Source organism: Pyxicephalus adspersus, chromosome Z, assembly GCF_032062135.1.
Source record: "Pyxicephalus adspersus chromosome Z, UCB_Pads_2.0, whole genome shotgun sequence".
Taxonomy (NCBI): Eukaryota; Metazoa; Chordata; class Amphibia; order Anura; family Pyxicephalidae; genus Pyxicephalus; species Pyxicephalus adspersus.
In genome coordinates this window covers 52,553,292-52,573,359 of record NC_092871.1, presented here as the reverse complement: position 1 = coordinate 52,573,359, position 20,068 = coordinate 52,553,292, and the positions used below count along the sequence as shown (strand labels likewise).

The window sequence follows — 20,068 nt, the reverse complement described above, 5'->3', positions numbered from 1 at the left end:
GGCTGTTCTAGTGATGGCTTGCAAGGTGACCCAAGGTCAAAAGGTTGGATCCAAGGATGTGTGCTTGTGCAGAGCTTTAACCAACACTCCAGGCTTGAATGGGTGCGTCGCTTGACCTGTAGGGAAAGGAAAAGAGAGAGAGATATCTCCGTAGTTGCTGTTCAATTTTCAATAAGATTAGCTACACATTGGTCTTGGATTTGTTGGAGATCCCCGGGTATTAAAATCAAAGGGTCTTTAGCCCAAGGGGTAGGAAAAGGTCTTCGCATTAAGATTTCAAAAGGTGACAGCTTATTAACCGGGTTGGGTGTCATTCTTATTTTCTGCTAGTATGGCTGGTAGCTATTGGTCCCATTTATGGAATGTCCCTCCAGTTAATTTCCTAAGTTTGTCTTTCAGTGTCCTATTTGTCCTTTCTACTACTCTAGCACTCTGGGGTGATATGGGATGTGGACCTTCCATTCTATGTTCATCATTTTTTAAATCTCCCGTGTGACTTGGAAGTGAATGGAGTGCCATTGTCTGAGCTTATTCTCAATGGGCATCCAAATCTGGGGATTATCTCCTTGCATAGTATCTTAGCTACTGTCCTTGCATTTTCTTTTCTGACTACAAAAGCTTCTACCCACATGCTGAATCTATCTGTGATCACTAACATTATCTGACATCCATTGGAAGCCTTTGGCATGTGTGTAAAATCAATGTGTAACTCTTGAAATGGACCCTGTGGAGGTAACAAATGTTCATGTTGTCCTGTTTCTTCCCTTGCACATTATTTCTGGCACATGTTAAACAGTGAGAAAGTATGACTTGTGTCTGTTTCTTTAAATTCTGGGCACAAAATCGCTTGTGTATTTCTTGTGTTGTGGTTTTATTGCTCTTGTGTCCCATACCATGGATTTGAAAACAAATGAGGGGTACTGCTTTTTGGGGCAGCCCTACTATCCTTCCTTTTGACCAGATTCCAAAGGAATCTAAGGTCAATCCTTCCTTTTCCCAGAATTCAATGTCCTGTGGGGTGGCGAAGGACTGTAATTGTGTTGGTTTCAGTGGAAGCTGGGATGGTGAACAGAAGTGTATCAGGGGGCTAGTGGTGTGTGTGGTAGACTGAGCAGACACTTTGGCATGAAAATCTGCTAGTCTGTTACCCCTGGCATGGAAGGAATTGGTAGAAGTGTGTGCTTGACATTTTACAATGGCTATTTGATTGGGGAGGTGAATTTCAGTGATACATGAGTGTGACTCTGGCACTTCATCCTCCGGCCCTTTAAGACCTAAGAGGGCATTGAGCACAGTGACAGGACCGCTGGTAGCAGGACCATATTTACACCTAATCCTGCAGTGGATGTTAGGATAACTTCATAACCAAGGTAAGAAGCTTCAAGGTAAGGATGGAGCAAATATTGACCTACTGATGAGGAGGATATAACTAGTTTCGACACAACCCAATTAACTGCAAAATATAGCAAAAACACAAAAACAACTTAAATTCAAAACTCAGCAAAATTATATTCCTTTCAGTATACTAACTAACATATTCTTTAATTTAAATAAAAACATACACATAGTCCTGCACTATTGAAAACATACATACAACACAGCACTATACACACAAATAAGCTATAGCCCTGCACTAAACATAGACATAATTTGTCCCATACAGAAAAACATGCACACAATATGCACTATACACACAACACAAAGCCCTACATTTTACTCAGAAACATACACACAAAATGCACTAAACACAAGCATTCATACCAATCATTTTTATCCAGAACATGCACACAGCCTTCCATCATAGTACACACAAGCAGCCATGCAGTTTTAAAATAAACATGAACACTTACAGTTGAATTCAAAAAGCTGATCCTCCGAGTTCTTCTAAGCTCTTTTAGCAGACAGAGGAAGTTGAGCAGACGCTGCTGCCTTTATCTTTGTTTGCTGATCTTCTGCTAAAAACAGGGCAGTGGGAGGCTCCAGGGCCAGGGGGCCACTTGATGTTAAAGTTCAGCCCTGTATGGGAGCATATATGGGGAGTGAAGACAGGACACCTGAACACACCAGACCATAGCACTCACCTACACCTATATATTATTACACTTATTTACACTCAAATGAAACACATTATGTCTGACATAAAATGAAAACACTTTTTGTAATGTACATAATCCAGATTACAATAATGTGAAAGTCAGGTTGTATAATAGCTCAGCTGAACTTCACACTAGTAGAAATACAACTATGCATTGGGTTTTATTCTTACATCAGAGAAGTCCGTAATTATGACAACTGTTTGTGAAATAGGACATTTGAACTTGCTTTTTGATTCAATTGCCTGCTATAACACCAATATACACCTATACACCACACAGGGTTGCTGACTTTTCTTAAGACTTCTCTAGCTGCATACAGTCTTGAACTCAGAGCCCACCAGGTAAGTAGAATTTTCGAAGGGAGGTCAGAAAGGGCTGCCTATGTATTTCTCGCACTACATGTATTCATTAAATACTGGAATTGTCAAAACACAAATAAGCAGAAAATGTATCACAGTTAATAAATAATGAACTAAGCATGAAGTAAATAAGTATTGGGCTACGCAATGTTGTTAATCTAAAATAGTACTTTGTGTAAAAATGCACATACATTTTAAATAATAATCAATGTATGTAGATCTGCTTTATTAAATATCTTTAATAAACGAGAAGATAATACAAAAAAATACCGATCTGCTTTGTGGAACCATATCTTTAAACGCTAAACTTTCTTGGTGATACTTTGAGGAAACAAAAATCAGAATCCCAATGCTGTCCAATTATAGCTGTAAAATGAAGAAAACAAGTTAATAAAAACAGAACATATGAATCTTTAATTCAATATAACCATAGAACATACAGTACTTGCTCATAGAATCTGGGTATATATTAGTCTGAAATGACAAGCACTGGATCCCATCACAGTGCCATGGAAAGTGACACCGAGTTCCCTAACCCAACTCATGCTCGTAGCAAATAACAAATAGACAAGCAAACAAAACCCCCTAATCTATATTAAATAACATTGGTTAGCTACTGCTTACTCTCCTTGCATAATATCTTGGCTACATACAGAGCTGAATACCTTTGTAAACTCATCCAAAATGGCCACATAATGACTAAAGCTCACCATACAAATGAAAATGTCACTGTACAAACAGCTTTAGATATAACTAGATAGGTGGACCTACCAAAAATACCCAATCAATCTTTATTTAGTATGGCTGGTCTTTGCATTACATATGTGTTTTTGGATAAAGAGGAGATTATATAGATTGACTGTAACATGCATGTCAGTGCTTAGGTTAGTTTGGGATGGGCAATCACAGTGGTTGCATTTGTCCTGTGCTTACGGCACTGCAACCTCATGGGACATTATATAACTGATTCAATTGACTTGAATATGGAATGCATTGCAACCCAGTTGCAAATCATTCTATTGAAGCCAGTAGAAGTGGTTGTATGGTAAACCTCAATGAGAACTAACATCTTGCTTCTAAGATACCAATTGGCAATGCCTGCAAATCTATTTGTACATAAATTACATCTTAACAATTCCCACTGCTTCTGGTATGCATACAGCATATGCGCCTATGTGATTGATTTACCTCTACTCTGAACTAGGCTTTCAAGTTTGCATGATTAGGCAGGTCACTATTGCAGAAAAGGATCCTCAGCCCACTACCTCAGCCTATTTCCCATGTATTTGTGCGCCACCTGAGACTCTTTCCCATGTATTTCCCTAGTATTTGTGCGGGGTTATGGGGGGCTTACATAGAATCTGGAATCCACTTAAAGCAGACCCCTTAGTGGGGCTGGCTATGTCAGTTTGCATCAATGAAAAATTAAACATTTATTAAATGTATGGAATAGGCCACCTTGTGTATGGCGAATTGCCATGCCATCCATTCCTGACCTTTTCCACCCACATCCCTCCCTGCTCATCCCTGGCCCAGGCTCTCTAACCAGTTATTCAGTGTGGTGTCTTCTGTGATTGATTTATGTCATAGACACTGAACAGGTCCACCACCACAAAAATCCAGCATTGTCATTCCCTTCTGTAAAGCCCGTTGTCCCCCCCAGATTCTGTGGAACGCGTTGTTTCCCCTCCCCCCACATTCTGTGGAGCGCGTTGTTTCCCTTAACAGATTCTGTGGAGCGCGTTGTTTCCCCTCCTCCACATTCTGTGGAGCACGTTGTTTCCCCTCACTCCACATTCTGTGGAGCACGTTGTTTCCCCTCCCTTCACATTCTGTGGAGCACGTGGTCCCCCTACATATTTTGGGGAGCCTGGTTCCCCCCCTACATATTGTGGATCGTATGGTCCCCCCACATATTTTGGAGAGCGTGGTCCACCCCCTACATTAAGTGGAGCGCATGGTCCCCCCATATTCTGTGGAGCACGTGGTCCCCCCTAACATTCTGTGGAGCGCGTGGTCGTCCTCCCTCACATTCTGTGGAGCCCGTGGTCCCCTCTGTGGAGCCCGTTGCCCCCCCCCACATTCTGTGGAGCGCGTTGTTGACCCTCCCCCCACATTCTGTGAAGCGCGTTGTTCCCCCCTGCATATTCTGTGGAACGTGTTGTTTCCCCTCATTACCTCACAATAGGATGTGCACCCCATCACCTGTCTGCCCCTCCTGTACCCCCATATTACCTCACAACAATAGGAGTGCACCTCTTTACCTGTCTCTGCCCCTTCTGCACCTCCATATTACCTCACAACAATAGAAGTAGACCATCACCTGTTTCTCCCCCTTCTGTACCATTATATCCCCTATTTCACCCTACAATAATACCAATGTATTCCAATCACCTAACACCTGAACCCCCCATATCCCCGTGCAATGTCAGTGCCCCCATCACCTATCTCCCCATATCACCCCACATAATTACCAGTGCGCCCTACAATAGGAGTATGACACCCCAGAATTACCCTTAGTTTGTAATCTCTAAATCACACAGAAACAACGTTTTTTTTGCTGTGTGCAGAGACTGACAATCCATTTTTCCTGCCTTTAAATCTGGTTTCCCGGGCTTCAAGTTTGATCCATGAAGCCACGCCCGCTTCCTGTTCTCTGCTACACGTCACTTCCGGGTCCTTCTACTGGATAGGAGCTAGACGCTGCCGTAATCGCAGCTGAGAACGAAGTTGGTTGTGTGTAAGGCTACGGACAGACATGGCGCAGTACAAGGGGGCAGCCAGCGAGGCCGGGAGAGCCATGCAGCTGATGAAGAAGCGAGAGAAACAACGGGAGCAGCTCGAACAGATGAAGCAGAAAATCGCCGAGGTGACCAATGATACCATGCAGCGCCACAGTATATGGTTCTACATAGTGCTGTATTGCACCATCTGGGAGCTGCACTATACAGATGGAGCCAGAATCCATTGGGCACCCAGTGACACAATACAGCATGGTATTCTACACAATGCTTGAACTCTAAATCACTTCTGTAAATAAAAGGTATTCCTAAATTCTGCTTATGTACATAAGTGTGCTTTGTGTCTGTCATTCCTCATTTACTTTGATTGGCCATCTTGTTCCTGGTTGGTTGTGTTATGCAGCCCCGATTTGGATTTTGTCACATTTGGCTCCTTGCCTGAAAATGTTAATGTTATCCAATGTTTGTATAGCGCCAATAAAGTCCATAGTCACTGGCTGTCCCTAAAGGGGCTCACAATCCAATGTTCTATCATAGCAGCGTTCTTCTTTTAGCTGGGCCCACCACCCGGCACTTTTCAGTAGCCACATGGGTGGTTACTGAAGAGTTGGGTCACCACCCACGTACAATTTCATCCCACCTGGCTTAAAATAATTTCTGGGATTAACACTAAATAGTCATATGTCATTTCAACAGTCTAAGGTCAATTGGGGGGGGGGGGGGGTTAACCTAACTGCATGTTTTTTGGAAATGTGTGAATAACCCCAGGCAAACACAGGGGGAACCTGCAAACTCCATGCAGATAGCGTCCTAGCTGAGATTCAAACCTAGGACCAAAGTGCTAACTTTGAGTCACCATGCAGCCCAATGTTGTTGCAAAGAGGTTAGTGGGCTCAGGGCTGGATGATGCTGCTAACTTGACAAATATTAAGCGTGTATATTTCAGAAAGGGGTCTCGCATACAAAAGGATATGTGCATAATTAGGCTTCTGAGGACAATGGAATACATTTCATTTTAAAAGTGACCTAGAGTTCAGGTCCTAGAGTTGTGGCACTGTAGCCTTGCTGAATTTATCATGGGGTGTCATGTCACAGTGTAACAGAGGTCTGTAAAAATGGGGTGCCATGATACATGGTAACAGTGATCCATATATCATGGTGTACCATAGTATATTCTAACAAATGTCTGTAGGAATGAGTGCTAGTGAGTTCAGTGTGACAGTGATCAATATATAATTAGAGTGTTGTGGTACAGTGTAACAAAGATGCAGAAATTTGGCGTTGAGTAGCTTTGTGTGGATAGCAGGCTTGGATAAGCTGAGATGGGTAAATATCTGCTAAATATCCTTTGTTTTAATTCCTATTTTCTGTTACAGGAGAATGTGGTTAAAGCAAACATTAACAAGAAATTCTCGGCGCATTATGATGCTGTGGAGGCTGAGCTAAAATCCAGCACTGTGGGTGAGTCGTTCATGTATTTTCTCTCAGACCCCGCATCTGTCCTTAGGTGTTGTATCATTGAGATACACCAAGGAAGCCATTTACCGCTGAGCTAACATTTCACACAGAGCACAGCCTCTGTATGGAGCATTTGCTTTGACCAATGCTTTGTACAGGGGCAGGATTATGTCTCCTTCTCTGCAGTCTATTCCTCTTTTCACACAAGAAAGTTCTTTACTAGCTTTTGATATTGCAGCTTGGATGCATGCTAATATTAGGTCTATGATCTACCAGAACCCCCAGATCATTTTCTATTCCTGACTCCCCTAAATTAATTACCCCAAGACAGTATGAAGCATGCATGTTGTTACCTCCCAAGTGCAAACTTGTATGTATAATAAATGTCATTTGCCATTTGCTGCCCAAACAAACAGTACATCCAGGTCTGCTTGTAGATTATAGACATCCTGTATGGACTGAATTCTATTACATAGTTTGGTGTCATCTGCAAACACAGAAATGGTAATGTTATTCCTAAACTCCATATCATTTATAAAGATGGTAAACAGTTTAAGGTCCCAACACTGAACCCTGGGGTTCACCACTAAAAACCTTAAACCATTCAGAGTATGAATCATTATTCACTAGCCAGTTCTCTATCCATTTACATATTGGCTTTTCAAAACTTAATTACCCTAACTTACATATTAACATATTAGTACACTATATCAACTGCTATTCCACTATCTACCTGTTTCTACCTCATAAAAAGAGAATACATTTGTTTGACAACTTTGGTCTTTCTTGAAGCCATGCTGACTATCACTCATGATATTATTTTCTAGCAGAAACTCATCTGTGGTTCTTTACCAAACTCTCTAGAACCTTTCCAACTATGAAAGTTAAACTTACCGGTCTGTAGTTACTTGGTAATGACTTTGCTCCTTTTTTAAAGATAGGAACCACATTGACAGTGAATAAATATTAGACATCCCACCAGCCTTTTTCGGGGTTGGTGGGATGTATTCAGTGAAGTGACGACCGGTCAGGCGTTCTGGGTTGACAACGGTGGAAGCACGACGTCCAGGTCTATTCATAGCCACTGATGGTGTTTGGTGGTTCTTGACTATGTATTCAGAAACTTGCAAAATGAAGTCTGAATGATTCACAGGCCTCTGACAATTTTTTTTTTGTACAGAACGTAGGCTTTCCATAGGCACTGCTCAACTAGATGCCTGAAAATCTTTTTGTAATACTTCCTTTGCTCTTTCCTCATCGCTGGGTAGAAAGTCATGACTTGGTCAGCTCTGTCGACACCTCCCATGGTGTTGTTGTAGTCAATTACCACCTGTGGCTTTATCACTTCTTTGGCACATTTTGTGTGTACCAGAACGGTGGAGGCATCATGGACTGTACTCATCAGGCACACATCTTTCTTGTCACGCCATCTCAGGGCCATCATTTTTTCTTTTCTGCAAGGCAACAATTTCTCCTGTCTTCAGCTTCCCTTTTGCAAACAGTGCTGGCAGGTTGCGCCGGTTAGCCCTAACGGTTCCATAGGCATCTGTTCTGTGTTGCAGAAGGAACTCATAAAGCTCAGGAGAGGTGTAGAAATTGTCAGTTATGAAACAATAGCCCTGATCTAGCAATGGCTAAATGAGGGATAGCACTGAAGATGTTGCCAATCCATAATGGCTGTATCTGGGGTTGAACTGTGTCCCTTTTCCAGTGTACAGCACCGTATTCCAAATGTAACCTGATGAGGATTGGCACAGCATATAGGTCTTCACGCCAAATCGTGCCCTCTTTGACGCAATGTACTGCACCCAGCTGAGCCCCCCCTTGTAAGCCATTAGACTTTCGTCAATGCTGACATCTCTTTCAGGCACATAGGTTTCCTGGAAATGTTGTAGAATCATCTGAGACACTTCCCAAATTTTCTTGAGTTTTGGTGCAGGATGGGTAGTCTCATCAAATTCTTCATTGTTTGCGAAGTGCAGGTACTTCATGATGAGGGAAAAGCGGTATTCTGGCATGACTGTGCCAAAGAAGGGAGTGGCAATCATTTTGTTCTTGGACCAGTACCACTTCTGTATGGGTTTGCCCACAACTCCCTGCAAGATCACCAGGCCCAAAAACAGCCAAATGTCATCCTTGGTCACAAGTTCCTACTTTCTGCTTCTTGCAAACCTCAGTGTGGAGCACCTTGTTGTTGTCCAGCGTACCTGCATAAAACAAAATAAAAAAGGTATTTTAGGATATGTGCTTTTATAGTGTGAAGGTTGAAAGTAATATGTTAGCAAATACAAAGCAGCATAAATGCATAAAAAAAAATAGCAAATAATTTCAAAAAGTTAGCAAACACAGAGCAGCATACATGTTGGCATAAAAAAATAAAAAGTTAGCAAACACAGAGCAGCATAAATGCTACATAAAAATAAATTGGCAAAAAATTTCAAAAAGTTAGCACAAAGTAGCATACATGTTGGCATAAAAAAAAAAAAAAATGACCAAAAAATTTTAAAAAGTTAGTAAACACAAAGCAGCATGTTTGCATAAAAAAAAATTAGCAAAAAGTTAGCAAACACAAGAGCAGCTTACCTGTTTGTCTCTGCAACAATTTTTTCGATAACTTAATCGGTCAAAACAACTTCAGGTATGCCAGGAGGTCGTCGCATTCAGCCTCAATTTTCATCCCAGGTGCGCCGGTGAATGGAAATCTTGGCAGTGCTGCCTGGTCCACATCAAGCTCAATAGGACACCATGTGCGCACAGCACTGGCCTCAGGTTCAGAATCGTCGCTCAGTTCACTTGCGCTGTCTGATGACAATCTTCCTGGTTAATCACTATCACTCGATTCCACAAGGGACTCCAAATCGCTATTGCTGCTTTTAAATTCCTCCAAAACCGCTTGCGCAGGCGAGATGCCTTTTGGATGCCATGTGGTCTCGAGCAATCAGTCAGGAACAATCAAGGTCAAAGACAAAGTGATGAAATGATACATTCAGGAAGTGATTTAAAAGTCATCAAAAGGTCAGATCAAGGTCAGGGCTAATAGTGGGCACAATGTAAATCGGGGCACTGGACAATGATGCTTGGTGCACTTACAATATGTTTTTTTACTTTTATTATATGTTTTTATGTGTTTTTTACTGTAATAAAAAATTTAAAAGCAGATTATATAGTAATCTGCTTTTAAATTTCCCGCCCCCAGAATCCATCACTCCATCGCATCACCCGGAAGATGCCACACATCTTGCCGGGTGATGCGGTGGGGATGTCCCGCCCTGCTCACTCCACTGAAGCTGCTCGCATCACCCGGAGGCTGATCTCCCACGCTGACATCACCCCCGGAATTTAGTATTGGTTATCGCATCTGCAGTTAGATGCGATGCACCATGCAGAAATCCTGCATGGTGCATCGCTTCTAACTGCAGATGTGAGCAGCGGGGTGGCAGGGACCCGGGCGGCATTTAAAATCAGATTACTCGGTAATCTGCTTTTAAATTTCCTGCCCGGCGACGCCCTCCAACGGAGAGGTGCCCCGGCATCACAGCGGGATCGTCCGATCGCCGCTGGAGTGCGGGGCTAAGGTAAGAGGGACCCCCAAAGTTACCCTGAGTGTGACACAGGGTTACCGCTTTTTGCTAGTTTTTTCCACCCCGAGTCACACTCGGGATTACCGCTAAGGGGTTTAATCATGGGATGGATGAATACAAACAATTATTATTTTACAACCTTTTCCTAACCCTGTAATGGTGTGTTTTTTTTTTTTACTGGTATTTTACTGGATTCAGATATCCTCGGGCATAACATTCCAAGGAATATCCAGAAGTTAAATTTAGAAGTTGTGCACATCTGCCATATTTTCAGGTAGTGCTTTTCTGAAAAATTGTAACGGGATTCCATTACATTATTGTTTTGTATACAAATTAGCTGTGTTCTTTCTTATAAACTTTGTAATTTTCCCCTAGGTCTGGTGACCCTCAATGACATGAAGGCCAAGCAGGAAGCTCTGGTGAAAGAGAGGGAGAAGCAGTTGGCTAAGAAAGAGCAGTTTAAAGACCTTCAGCTGTGAGTAAAGTATGAAACTACCATTGATTGTGTTCTATTGACTCTAAGCTTCAGAGTTTAATCCTGACATTCTGTTCTATCCACACAGGAAGTTGGAAAAGCAGAGAGAAAAAGAGCGGAAGAATGAGGAGAAGAGGAAGATCGCAAGCTTGTCCTTTACTGTGGAGGATGACGAGGATGAAGAGGACACTGAGGAGGAAGAGGAGGAGCAAGAAATAGAGAGTGAAGGTGAGATCTTTTTGAACCAATCATACACTGCTGTTTTAGTGTTATATTCAATAAAGAGACCGTTGTCAGGATGTTCATTGGTTTGGATTAATCTGGCCACTTGTCTTTTGTTTTAGTTTTGTTTGTCTTATCCTGCTTTCATTCTTTGTTTTAGAGCTACCAAAGAAGAAGAAAAAATTAGGGAAGAATCCAGATGTAGACACCAGTTTCCTACCGGACAGGGATCGTGAGGTATGGTGGCTTCTAGTCTTAACATCATAGCTAATTTTCACATTCTTATCTTCAATGAAATATTTCCTGTGTATAATTATTTGTACTCTCATAATAATCAGGTTGCAGTCATGGTTTTTCAGGGTAAAACTACTAAAATTGACTTTTGATTTATAGGTTAGGTGGGGTGGGTTCAACCAGCTTTCAGCATTTTATATTTTGGACCCAATGATCGCCACCTTGGGAGTGATTCAACTTCACCTATCAATAAGCAGTGTTCTCCCCAGAAATTTGTTTTAGCCAGGTGGGGGAAGCTGTAGCCAGGTCGGCAAAAAATGCAAGACACAACAAATTTAGTGCTCCTAGTTGTTTATGCTATAGCTACTCAGTAAAACCCTATTATTGTGTTATTGTTCTTCCTTTCCTCTATACTTTTTTCCAATTTTCTAACACCTGCCCCCTTAATAGTTCCTATTTTTCCATCTTTTTTGTATTATGTCCCAATGGTCCAGTGTCATGTATTTTAACCCAACGTCCTGGTGTTCTCGTGTTTGTATAAGCGTGTAATCACTTGTAGTAGTGTAATAGTAGTTAATGTACTACTAGTAGTCAATGTAGTGTATAAAGTAAGGTTTTAAAATTGTACCATTTACTGCTACCAAGTGACTAGCAACTGCTAGGTACCTAGGCGTGGTAACAGACATAACTGCTAGGGCTTTTCAGGCCAAGCAGTTTTTCAAGTGGCAGCGGTTCCTGACATTAGGAAACGTAACCTTACCACCACTGTGAATTCAGACTAACTTCAGATGTGACTTCTAAGGACTATAAGTAGTTGAAGCTAAACTTTCATGAAAAAAAAAATTACCTTACAATACCATCCCTCTTCTTTTCGATGCTTGCCACTCTCTCCAGCACAGCCACCTTTTTTTTTTTCTACCAAGTTCTTCCTCATGCCAGCCTAAGCGGGTGACATTGTCAGCAGATGACGGATTCTATCAAATAAAATTGCCTGTGAAATTTATCCACCTAGGTGGGGTTGTGCAAGTGGATATACACATAATATGGGGGTAACAAGTTTAAAATCTTGGGAAAATTGAACATTGTTGTTGCTGTTTTAAAAGCAAGTGCGCCTAGGAGCTCAAAATTGAAAATACAAACTGGGGATCCCCGGGAGTTATTCAATCACTTTTATCTTGGGTTTTAGATGTTGGCATGCAATCCATTTCATTAGATATTTCCCATTCTTTCCTCAATTTTCTCTCCTTTTGATTTACATCTCATGATCCTGTGCAGTAACTTCCTTCTATGCAAATACTATGACACTAGTGTTTTCTTAGGCTTAGATTCAGATGCTGTTCAGCAAATGAAAATACTGCCACTCATAGAGATTTAGCTAGCATATCAGCTGCACTGAACAAATGCCAGTGAAAATGATAAAATACAGGCCATTTTTGAATGGCTGGTGGTCTTAATGATTTTATAAGTTTTAAACATAAAACAAAGACTTTTGTTTATGCTATGTGTGATTAGATTGTAATTTTTCCCCCTCAGGAGGAAGAAAACCGCCTTCGGGAAGAGCTGAGACAAGAGTGGGAGCGGAAGCAGGAGAAGATCAAAAGTAAGAAAAAAAATGTTGGCTTTACAGATTATAATGACTATCTATTTGTTTAGTCATTGTAGTTAAAAAGAGTTTCATTTTCTGTTTAGGTGAAGAAATAGAGATTACCTTCAGTTATTGGGATGGGTCAGGACACCGCAGAACAGTAAAGGTAAAGTAACTATCCCCATTGGTCTCATTTAATGGAAGTATGTTTGTACAGTAACATCAAAAGCTATTCCATATTAAAGGAAATCTGTCACAGACTTGTTTTAGAATGCTGAATGAGCTGGTACGCTAGCTACATGTTGGCTACCATTCTGTGACTAAAGTTCCACTTTGAAAAGCGAACAGACAAGTCTTTATTTCAGAAAGGGACAGAAGATGTCATCCTCAGTCAAAAAATGTTGTTAGGCAAAAAAGGGTTTTTATTTTTTTTTTTTTGTGGGGGGGGGCTATTGCCTGTCCTTTCTGAATTACTAAATACTTGCCTGGTTGCAATTTTTAATTTTTGGGTTTAGTTCTACTTTAAAGCCACCAAACCTGGGTGCAACAATAATGCATCCACATACTTAAGTGCTACATGCACACTTTTAGGTATTGCGTTTTGTTTTATGTTAAACGACAGGTTAGCTTTAATTGTACTGTGCAACCTTTGGGTCTGACAATGACATTTGAGGGTGATACCGAGGTTTAAGATTCTGCGCCAATTCCAATAGACCTCTGCATTCGGATAAATGTTTTATTTTCTTTAGATGAAGAAAGGTAATACAATTCAACAGTTCCTGCAGAAAGCCCTGGAGATCCTGCGGAAAGACTTCAGTGAACTCAGGTGAGAAAAATTGTGCAGATTTTTTTCTAGACTTGAGAATGATTTGACAACAAGATGCATTATTTTACTTCTCCCTGGATAAGACAGCATTTATAAACATGCACAAACTAATTTTGGCGTTAGTCATTATTGTCAGTGGAGAGATGTTGGAGTAATTAGAGAAACTAAAAACTTCAAAGATAAAGCTTGGACCCAAGGATAGCATAATGTGCAAATGTGTTTTTTTTATACCTAAAGTAATATTTTGTTTTGAAAGCAAATATATGCCAATAATTTTATAATGTGTAATGTTCTGTTTATATAATGTGTATTGTTTTATAATGTGTAAAATTCCCACAGGTCAGCTGGAGTTGAGCAACTCATGTACATCAAGGAAGATCTCATCATCCCACATGTAAGTTTTCACTGAACACAACATAGCAGTGATTATGTTTGTAATGTGAAGAGATTCATACTAAGATCAGATCAATGAACAGAAATTAAGTTGTGTGTACTGCACAGAGAATGGGCGACCCAGAGACATTTTTTTTACATGCCAGAGAGTGAAGTCTTCTGCTGCATTCTGACTTGTCCTCTGGTGAGATTTGTGTTCTAAATCTGAATGTGGCCATCATGAGGACTTTCACTCTGCCTGCTAGATTTTGAAAAACATTTTATATTATAAATAGTGTAACTGGAGGAGTTAGAGCAATGCAAAGTGGGCAGTAACATGACTAGAAACTGTAACAGGTGACTCTCATGGCTGCAGAACCCCAAAAGCTGCAGGCATTCTGTGGGTGATGCAATTTACAAAGCTCAGTCTGTAATTACAATGAAATCTTTGCGACGACGGAGCATCTGAGACCCAAACTTTTAAATTTAATCAGCCTAATTCACATTCCGTCTACTCTCCAGCATCACAGCTTTTATGATTTCATCGTGACAAAAGCCAGAGGCAAAAGTGGTGAGTAAATGACACTTTTTTGTATTTATTTCCATGTACTGTAAGATCCACAACAAGCTGCTTTGTTATTGTGTTCTCTGCTGTGCTCATTTGTACAATGAACAAACAGGAAAAAAGATTACAACACACAACACAAACTTGAATAAGTATATAGTAATAATATTTGTTTTAATATTTATGTATTTATAATATTATTAAATGAAAAGAGATTATATCTCCCTCCTGGGTTCAATTTGTATGTTTGTATAGTAGCCGCCCCCTTGAATAATACTACAAAATAGGAATGAAGACAGAAAAGTAGGGGTTTCCTTTGCAGCAAATGTCAAAGTTTAATATATTATGTACAATGTTAAATTTCGGCTAAGTGATGAGTGGGATGTGAAAAGTATGCAGCCGATTGGATTTTGTTCCAATCGGCTGCATTTTCTGCACATCCCGCTCATCACCTAGCTACACTTTGCACAACTGAAAACTTAAAAATCCTGTTTGGCACGTTAATCATGTTTTATTGAATATTCCGATTTCACCTATGAACCATCATGGCAAAAACATCTCAATAACAATCAGTTGGCGAAACGTGTCGGGTTTGAACCGTATCTCTTGTTCAATCAGTAGAAAGTATTTTGTCTAGGTGACGGGTCAGAAATCCCATGATGATAGTAGGACAGACCCACGTAATTTTTTGTATATATGAAACTGTTGGAAATTTACCATTGTCAATAATATATTGGATTTTGGTTTGCAGCAAAGAAAACCCGTCTTCATTTCTATTTTTATGTGTTGTTTCATAATTTTAATAAATTTGTATAGTCATCATTTTATGTGTGTGTGTGTGTGTGTGTATGTATATGTGTGTGTTTGTGTGTATGTGTATATATTGTGTGTGTGTGTGTATATATATATTTTTATATATATTTATTTATTTGTGCTAGTGGTTTTATTTTATTGCCACCTATATCCTATTTGGGGAGATTTCTCTGTTTTCATCAGGACAGAAATTGAGAGAAAAAATTTCCGGTGGGACTACAGGCAGTACAAATATGTGAGTACTCAGGGCCATGGTTCAAATCTTGGCCAGGACATTATGTGCATGAAGTTTGTATGTTCTCTCTGTGTTTACGTGGGTTTCCTCCCACATCCAGAAAACATACTGGTAGGTTAATTGGCTTCTCACCAAAGTTGTTTATAGACTGTTATAAGCATTAGACTATGCGTATTGTGGGGATATTATTATTATTAATAACTAATATTTATGTAGCGATAACATATTATGCAGTGTTGTACAAAGTCAAACATACTCATATCCAACTGCCCTTCAGAGAGGCTCACAATCTAATGTTCCTACTATAGTCATCAGTGCAGTCTAAGGCCAATTTTAAGGGGAGCCCAAATATGTGGGAGTAAACCAGTGTACCAAGAGGAAAACCCATGCAAACTCCATGCAGATTCTTGGCTGAGATTCAAAACTGTGAGCCAACATGGTGGCCTACATGAATTTAGGATTTCTTCAGCACTATAAAACTACATAATAATAATGAACTGTGCTCTAAGTAGAATGTTAATAATAAGGTAGGTATTCATCCCTTTGGAGGAAAAGAAAAATAATCTTGTTGGTGGCTTTTTTGAAGATAAAGGTATCTGGTATAAACATACTCAGTATGCTGCCCATAGCTACCAGACCACCCAACTAATTATTTCCTTGTTGGCATTACATGCTGCCTGGAAGCATCTGATTTATAGCTTAAAAGAATTTCTGTGGAAGAAGAGTGGTGTTTTCTTCTGCGGGATAAGTAAAATCTCTCCTTTTTTCACAGGTCCTCTGTTTAACTTTGATGTACATGAAGATGTGCGCCTGCTGAGTGATGCCACTGTAGAAAAAGATGAGGTAAGGATGCATTGTTTTCTTTCTGGAATGCTGATAATTTCTCTTACAAGTGGAACAACCTTTCTTTATTTAGTTCTGGATACAGTGGTTGGGTTTTTTGTCCAGTTTCTATTGCTGTTAGAGCCCCTGCTATTTACTCTCACTTCTTGTCCCAGGGCATACAGGCTAGTGCAAGGATGGTAATAAAGGGGGGAAATCCCTGTTGTGTACCTTAACAATATAACCTCACCCCCAATTTTTATTGTGCTCCGCGCCATTATTGGTTCAATTGTATTTTTTAGTCTCACGCTGGAAAGGTGGTTTTGCGGAGCTGGTATGAGAAAAACAAACACATATTCCCCGCTAGCAGGTGGGAGCCATACGACCCAGAGAAGAAGTGGGACAAATATACAGTAAGTGTGCTGAACATTTCGGGATCAATGTATTTGTATTTTGATGGAACAGTTTTACCCACTGACATCAACTAATTGCATATCAATTAAAAATAAATAAAATATTATAGGAAAAGCTAACCTTGTTTTTATAATTCTGTAAATGGATTACATCACTTTATTATTGTATTTTTACTGAAGTTGTTTACATAAGGACTAAACTCTTCATCATACACCTGGATAGTACCCTCCTCTGTGCTGATATTGATTTCCCAACTTTTTCCTGAATCAGTATTTTAGGCCCTCTTGATCTGCTAGGGTGATAAAACTCCTGTGCATAGAATCCATTCATCCTGGCACCAAAATGTGCCAAGAATGTACACAGTATTAGTGGAATGATTTAAAAGAGCCCTGGGCTGTGTGGGTGGTGACAGTGAGACAAGGGAGGAACAAGGGATGTTTTCTCCTACTACCCAGGGCTCTGTGTGTATTGGGAACCACACAAGCAATGATCGGGAAGTAGAGACTACCCCTGTCATTTCTGTAGGACTAAGCTTGATAGGTACAAATATATTAAATACATTGCTTGATATACCAGGTTCTCATTGAACTGTATGTTCTCTCTACAGATTCGGTGACCAGATTTGGGGCAGTTTTTCTTTTGGCACAACTTAGGCAGAGCCTGCAAGGAGAAGAGCATTTATGTAATATTGAAACTTGTATATAATATTGTGCTTTCTTTTTTGTGTGTATTATGCACAGAATAAATGTAGTATTCATTTAATATTTTTGTATGATTTTGCCATTAAAGTTTTATTGGACCAGCTGCTTATATACCCAGGGAGGACAGCCATGGCTTGCTTCTGTGTTTACATTCTTTGGCTGAAGCCTTTCTGACTGCATAGTAAGCCTTCAATATTTCTCTGAAAATGTTGTCTACATTTAAGGACACTTAGACTGCCTTATAGAAGACTATGAAAGCTCACTATGCAGGCACATGAATAAAACCTGAAACCAATGACTGTTTCAACCCTTCACCTTGCCAATCCTTCAATTAGCCAAAAATTATATTTGGTACAAAGTGGACAGTAACAGTGATTTAGAAGACCTGCCACTGTTTCTGTATGCATGGCTGCATCACCAATTTTTTAGGTGAGCTGTAAGAACTACTTAAAACCACATAAACATTTAGAACATGGATGGTTGCATTGTGGTGTGCTTACTGCATATGCACAACATCAACTACTTGGCACCTGACAGTGGTTATCGATGGTTAGCCCATTTTCTTGGTTTTAGCAGACATCTGAAAAATGCTTTAAGATATTTTGTTTTTTAGCATTGCAGTTATTTTGCTCGGAAATGGAGTAAGAAAGCAGAAACGTGTAATTTGTTTGCACTTCTTCCTCACAAACACTTCCAAAAATTACTTTGAATTTTTTATAAAAAGTTTGACAGACATTTGAAAAGCATTCCAGTTGAAGTCTAGTTAAGCAGCCTGCCACAAGTACCTCAGCACCACCCCAAAACTGTAACACCACTGCACTACCTGCAAATTAAAAAAAAATACTTTTCAGACTGGTTCTTCCACATTTTCTAAGCAGTTAAATAATGGGGAAACAACTGATAAAGCGGTGAAAATCGGTCAACAATCTATCCGTTTCCATTTTACAGAAATTGGGTCACTAAAAATGTCTGGTCCCTTGTAAGGCTGCTAAAGTTGCTGAACTATGTGCCACAAATCAAACAGTAGTTGTGCGGCCTTAGTGAATCTGCAGACACATAAGTATATCTAAAACATAGTGCTGACATTTTAATATCTTCTGTAATTGATAGCTGATACTGAAATAAGAGATGATCTACTTTACATGGAACTTTTCATATTTATATCCCACGAGTAGGATATACAAATATGGGAGTCAATGAACTGCTTCCACCAGAGTCACATATTCACTACCAAGGTTTTTCTAAATGTGAGGTACCCTAAACAGAGCTAGTAATTGGCTGTCACAATATTACTGGTAAATTCATTAGATGATCACTACCTACTGTGACTTGTGTACATATTGTTAAGCTTAGTCACATTCCCAACCCACAGATGGTTTTCGGCCTACAGCCTCCTTTATTCATGTAACTAGATTCAGACAAAGGGCACAATTTAACACATTTACATGGATGGATAGGCAGCGAAATAAACGTAATGGTAAGTGCTGAAACAATTTTCCCTAGTCTTCATTACAACAGCAAATGATGTGAAATGGCAAATAATTAGCAATAATCGATATATATTTGCAACAAAAATGTTTTTCTGCAGAAAAGAAAATAGATTAGCCAGGGGTTTTTTTCTGCTCAAATTAAGGCTGCTGCACCTACAAGACTGTAAGGTTCTATAGGAACGTCCCTACAAATAGTTTCCAGAGCCAGGACAGAGGGATCTGTATTCAAACTTGGGAAAGATTACACCATATCCCTGTATAACCCCTATAACCATTTACCATATCATTTCTTAAAAACAACATTTATTGCTGCTACCCGATCCTAAAATATGGTCACTGCTATACTTTTCTTTAACCAATGTTTTTATTTTACCTGGGGGTTGGGCTTTCCCATAGTATGTTCTACTTAGGTTGGCTCTTCACAGCCTGGAGCCACTGACTGCCTCTATTCACCTCCTTCTCTAAAGATTTGATGAGAAGGTCTAAATGGAAGCCATTTTTCACCATTTACCACCACTTCCATGTAAGGAATTCGTGCTGTGGGTCTGAATATGGACATCGGCCTTTATAGTGTGCTACGCTGACACTCTCTCTACCACAATACAGCACCAAGGAAGCAACTTACCTCTGCTGTTGTCCATCGAATGCAGCCCCCAAATCCAACTTTGCTTGTTTTTTTATTTCAAATATGCACAATCTCCCCATCATCTTAGATAACCTCTTAAATCCCCTTCATCCTTCTGCTTACAACTAACCCTTGGGATGCACATGTAGAGACTGACGGGCCTTTTCTGATTCCATAAGACCTGGATGAGCTATACATTTAGAAATGAGTGGAAAAGTAGCGTCCAGTGTACACAAAATATCTTAGCTCCCTTCTGGACACTTAATTGCATATGTGCATGCTTTTTCTGCAATTCACAAAAAATTATTTGAACAGCAATGGGGCATCATCTTTCATCATGCAAAGTTTCTCTATTATTAAACAGGATTTATATAGCGCCAACATATTACGCAGCGCTGTACATTAAATATTCAGAAGAGAAGCATGAGCAGATAGAGCCAAGATATTCATGCGG

At 40.0% G+C, this 20,068-nt stretch overlaps 1 protein-coding gene and 1 long non-coding RNA gene across 3 annotated transcripts; one reads left to right on the top strand and one right to left on the bottom strand.

Annotated features, from left to right (window-relative positions):
• On the bottom strand, window positions 1-5,101 carry LOC140343054 (uncharacterized). Of its 2 annotated transcripts, XR_011923241.1 has the most exons (5): window positions 4,970-5,101; window positions 2,726-2,821; window positions 1,851-2,016; window positions 1,413-1,453; window positions 1-116 (listed from the first exon to the last, which is right to left on the bottom strand). It is a non-coding gene; the product is annotated as an uncharacterized lncRNA (long non-coding RNA). The 2 variants fall into 2 exon arrangements; XR_011923240.1 differs by having other exon boundaries at window positions 1,851-2,821.
• Window positions 5,025-17,560, top strand: FAM50A (family with sequence similarity 50 member A). The gene is made up of 13 exons (XM_072429533.1): window positions 5,025-5,324; window positions 6,573-6,657; window positions 10,611-10,710; window positions 10,799-10,938; window positions 11,093-11,169; window positions 12,700-12,766; window positions 12,856-12,917; window positions 13,501-13,577; window positions 13,917-13,971; window positions 14,472-14,520; window positions 16,335-16,405; window positions 16,687-16,797; window positions 17,406-17,560. Exons 1-13 carry the CDS (start codon window positions 5,214-5,216, stop codon window positions 17,412-17,414), a joined length of 1,014 nt encoding a protein of 337 aa, XP_072285634.1. The 5' UTR covers window positions 5,025-5,213; the 3' UTR covers window positions 17,415-17,560.
• Window positions 17,561-20,068: the final 2,508 nt, after the last annotated feature.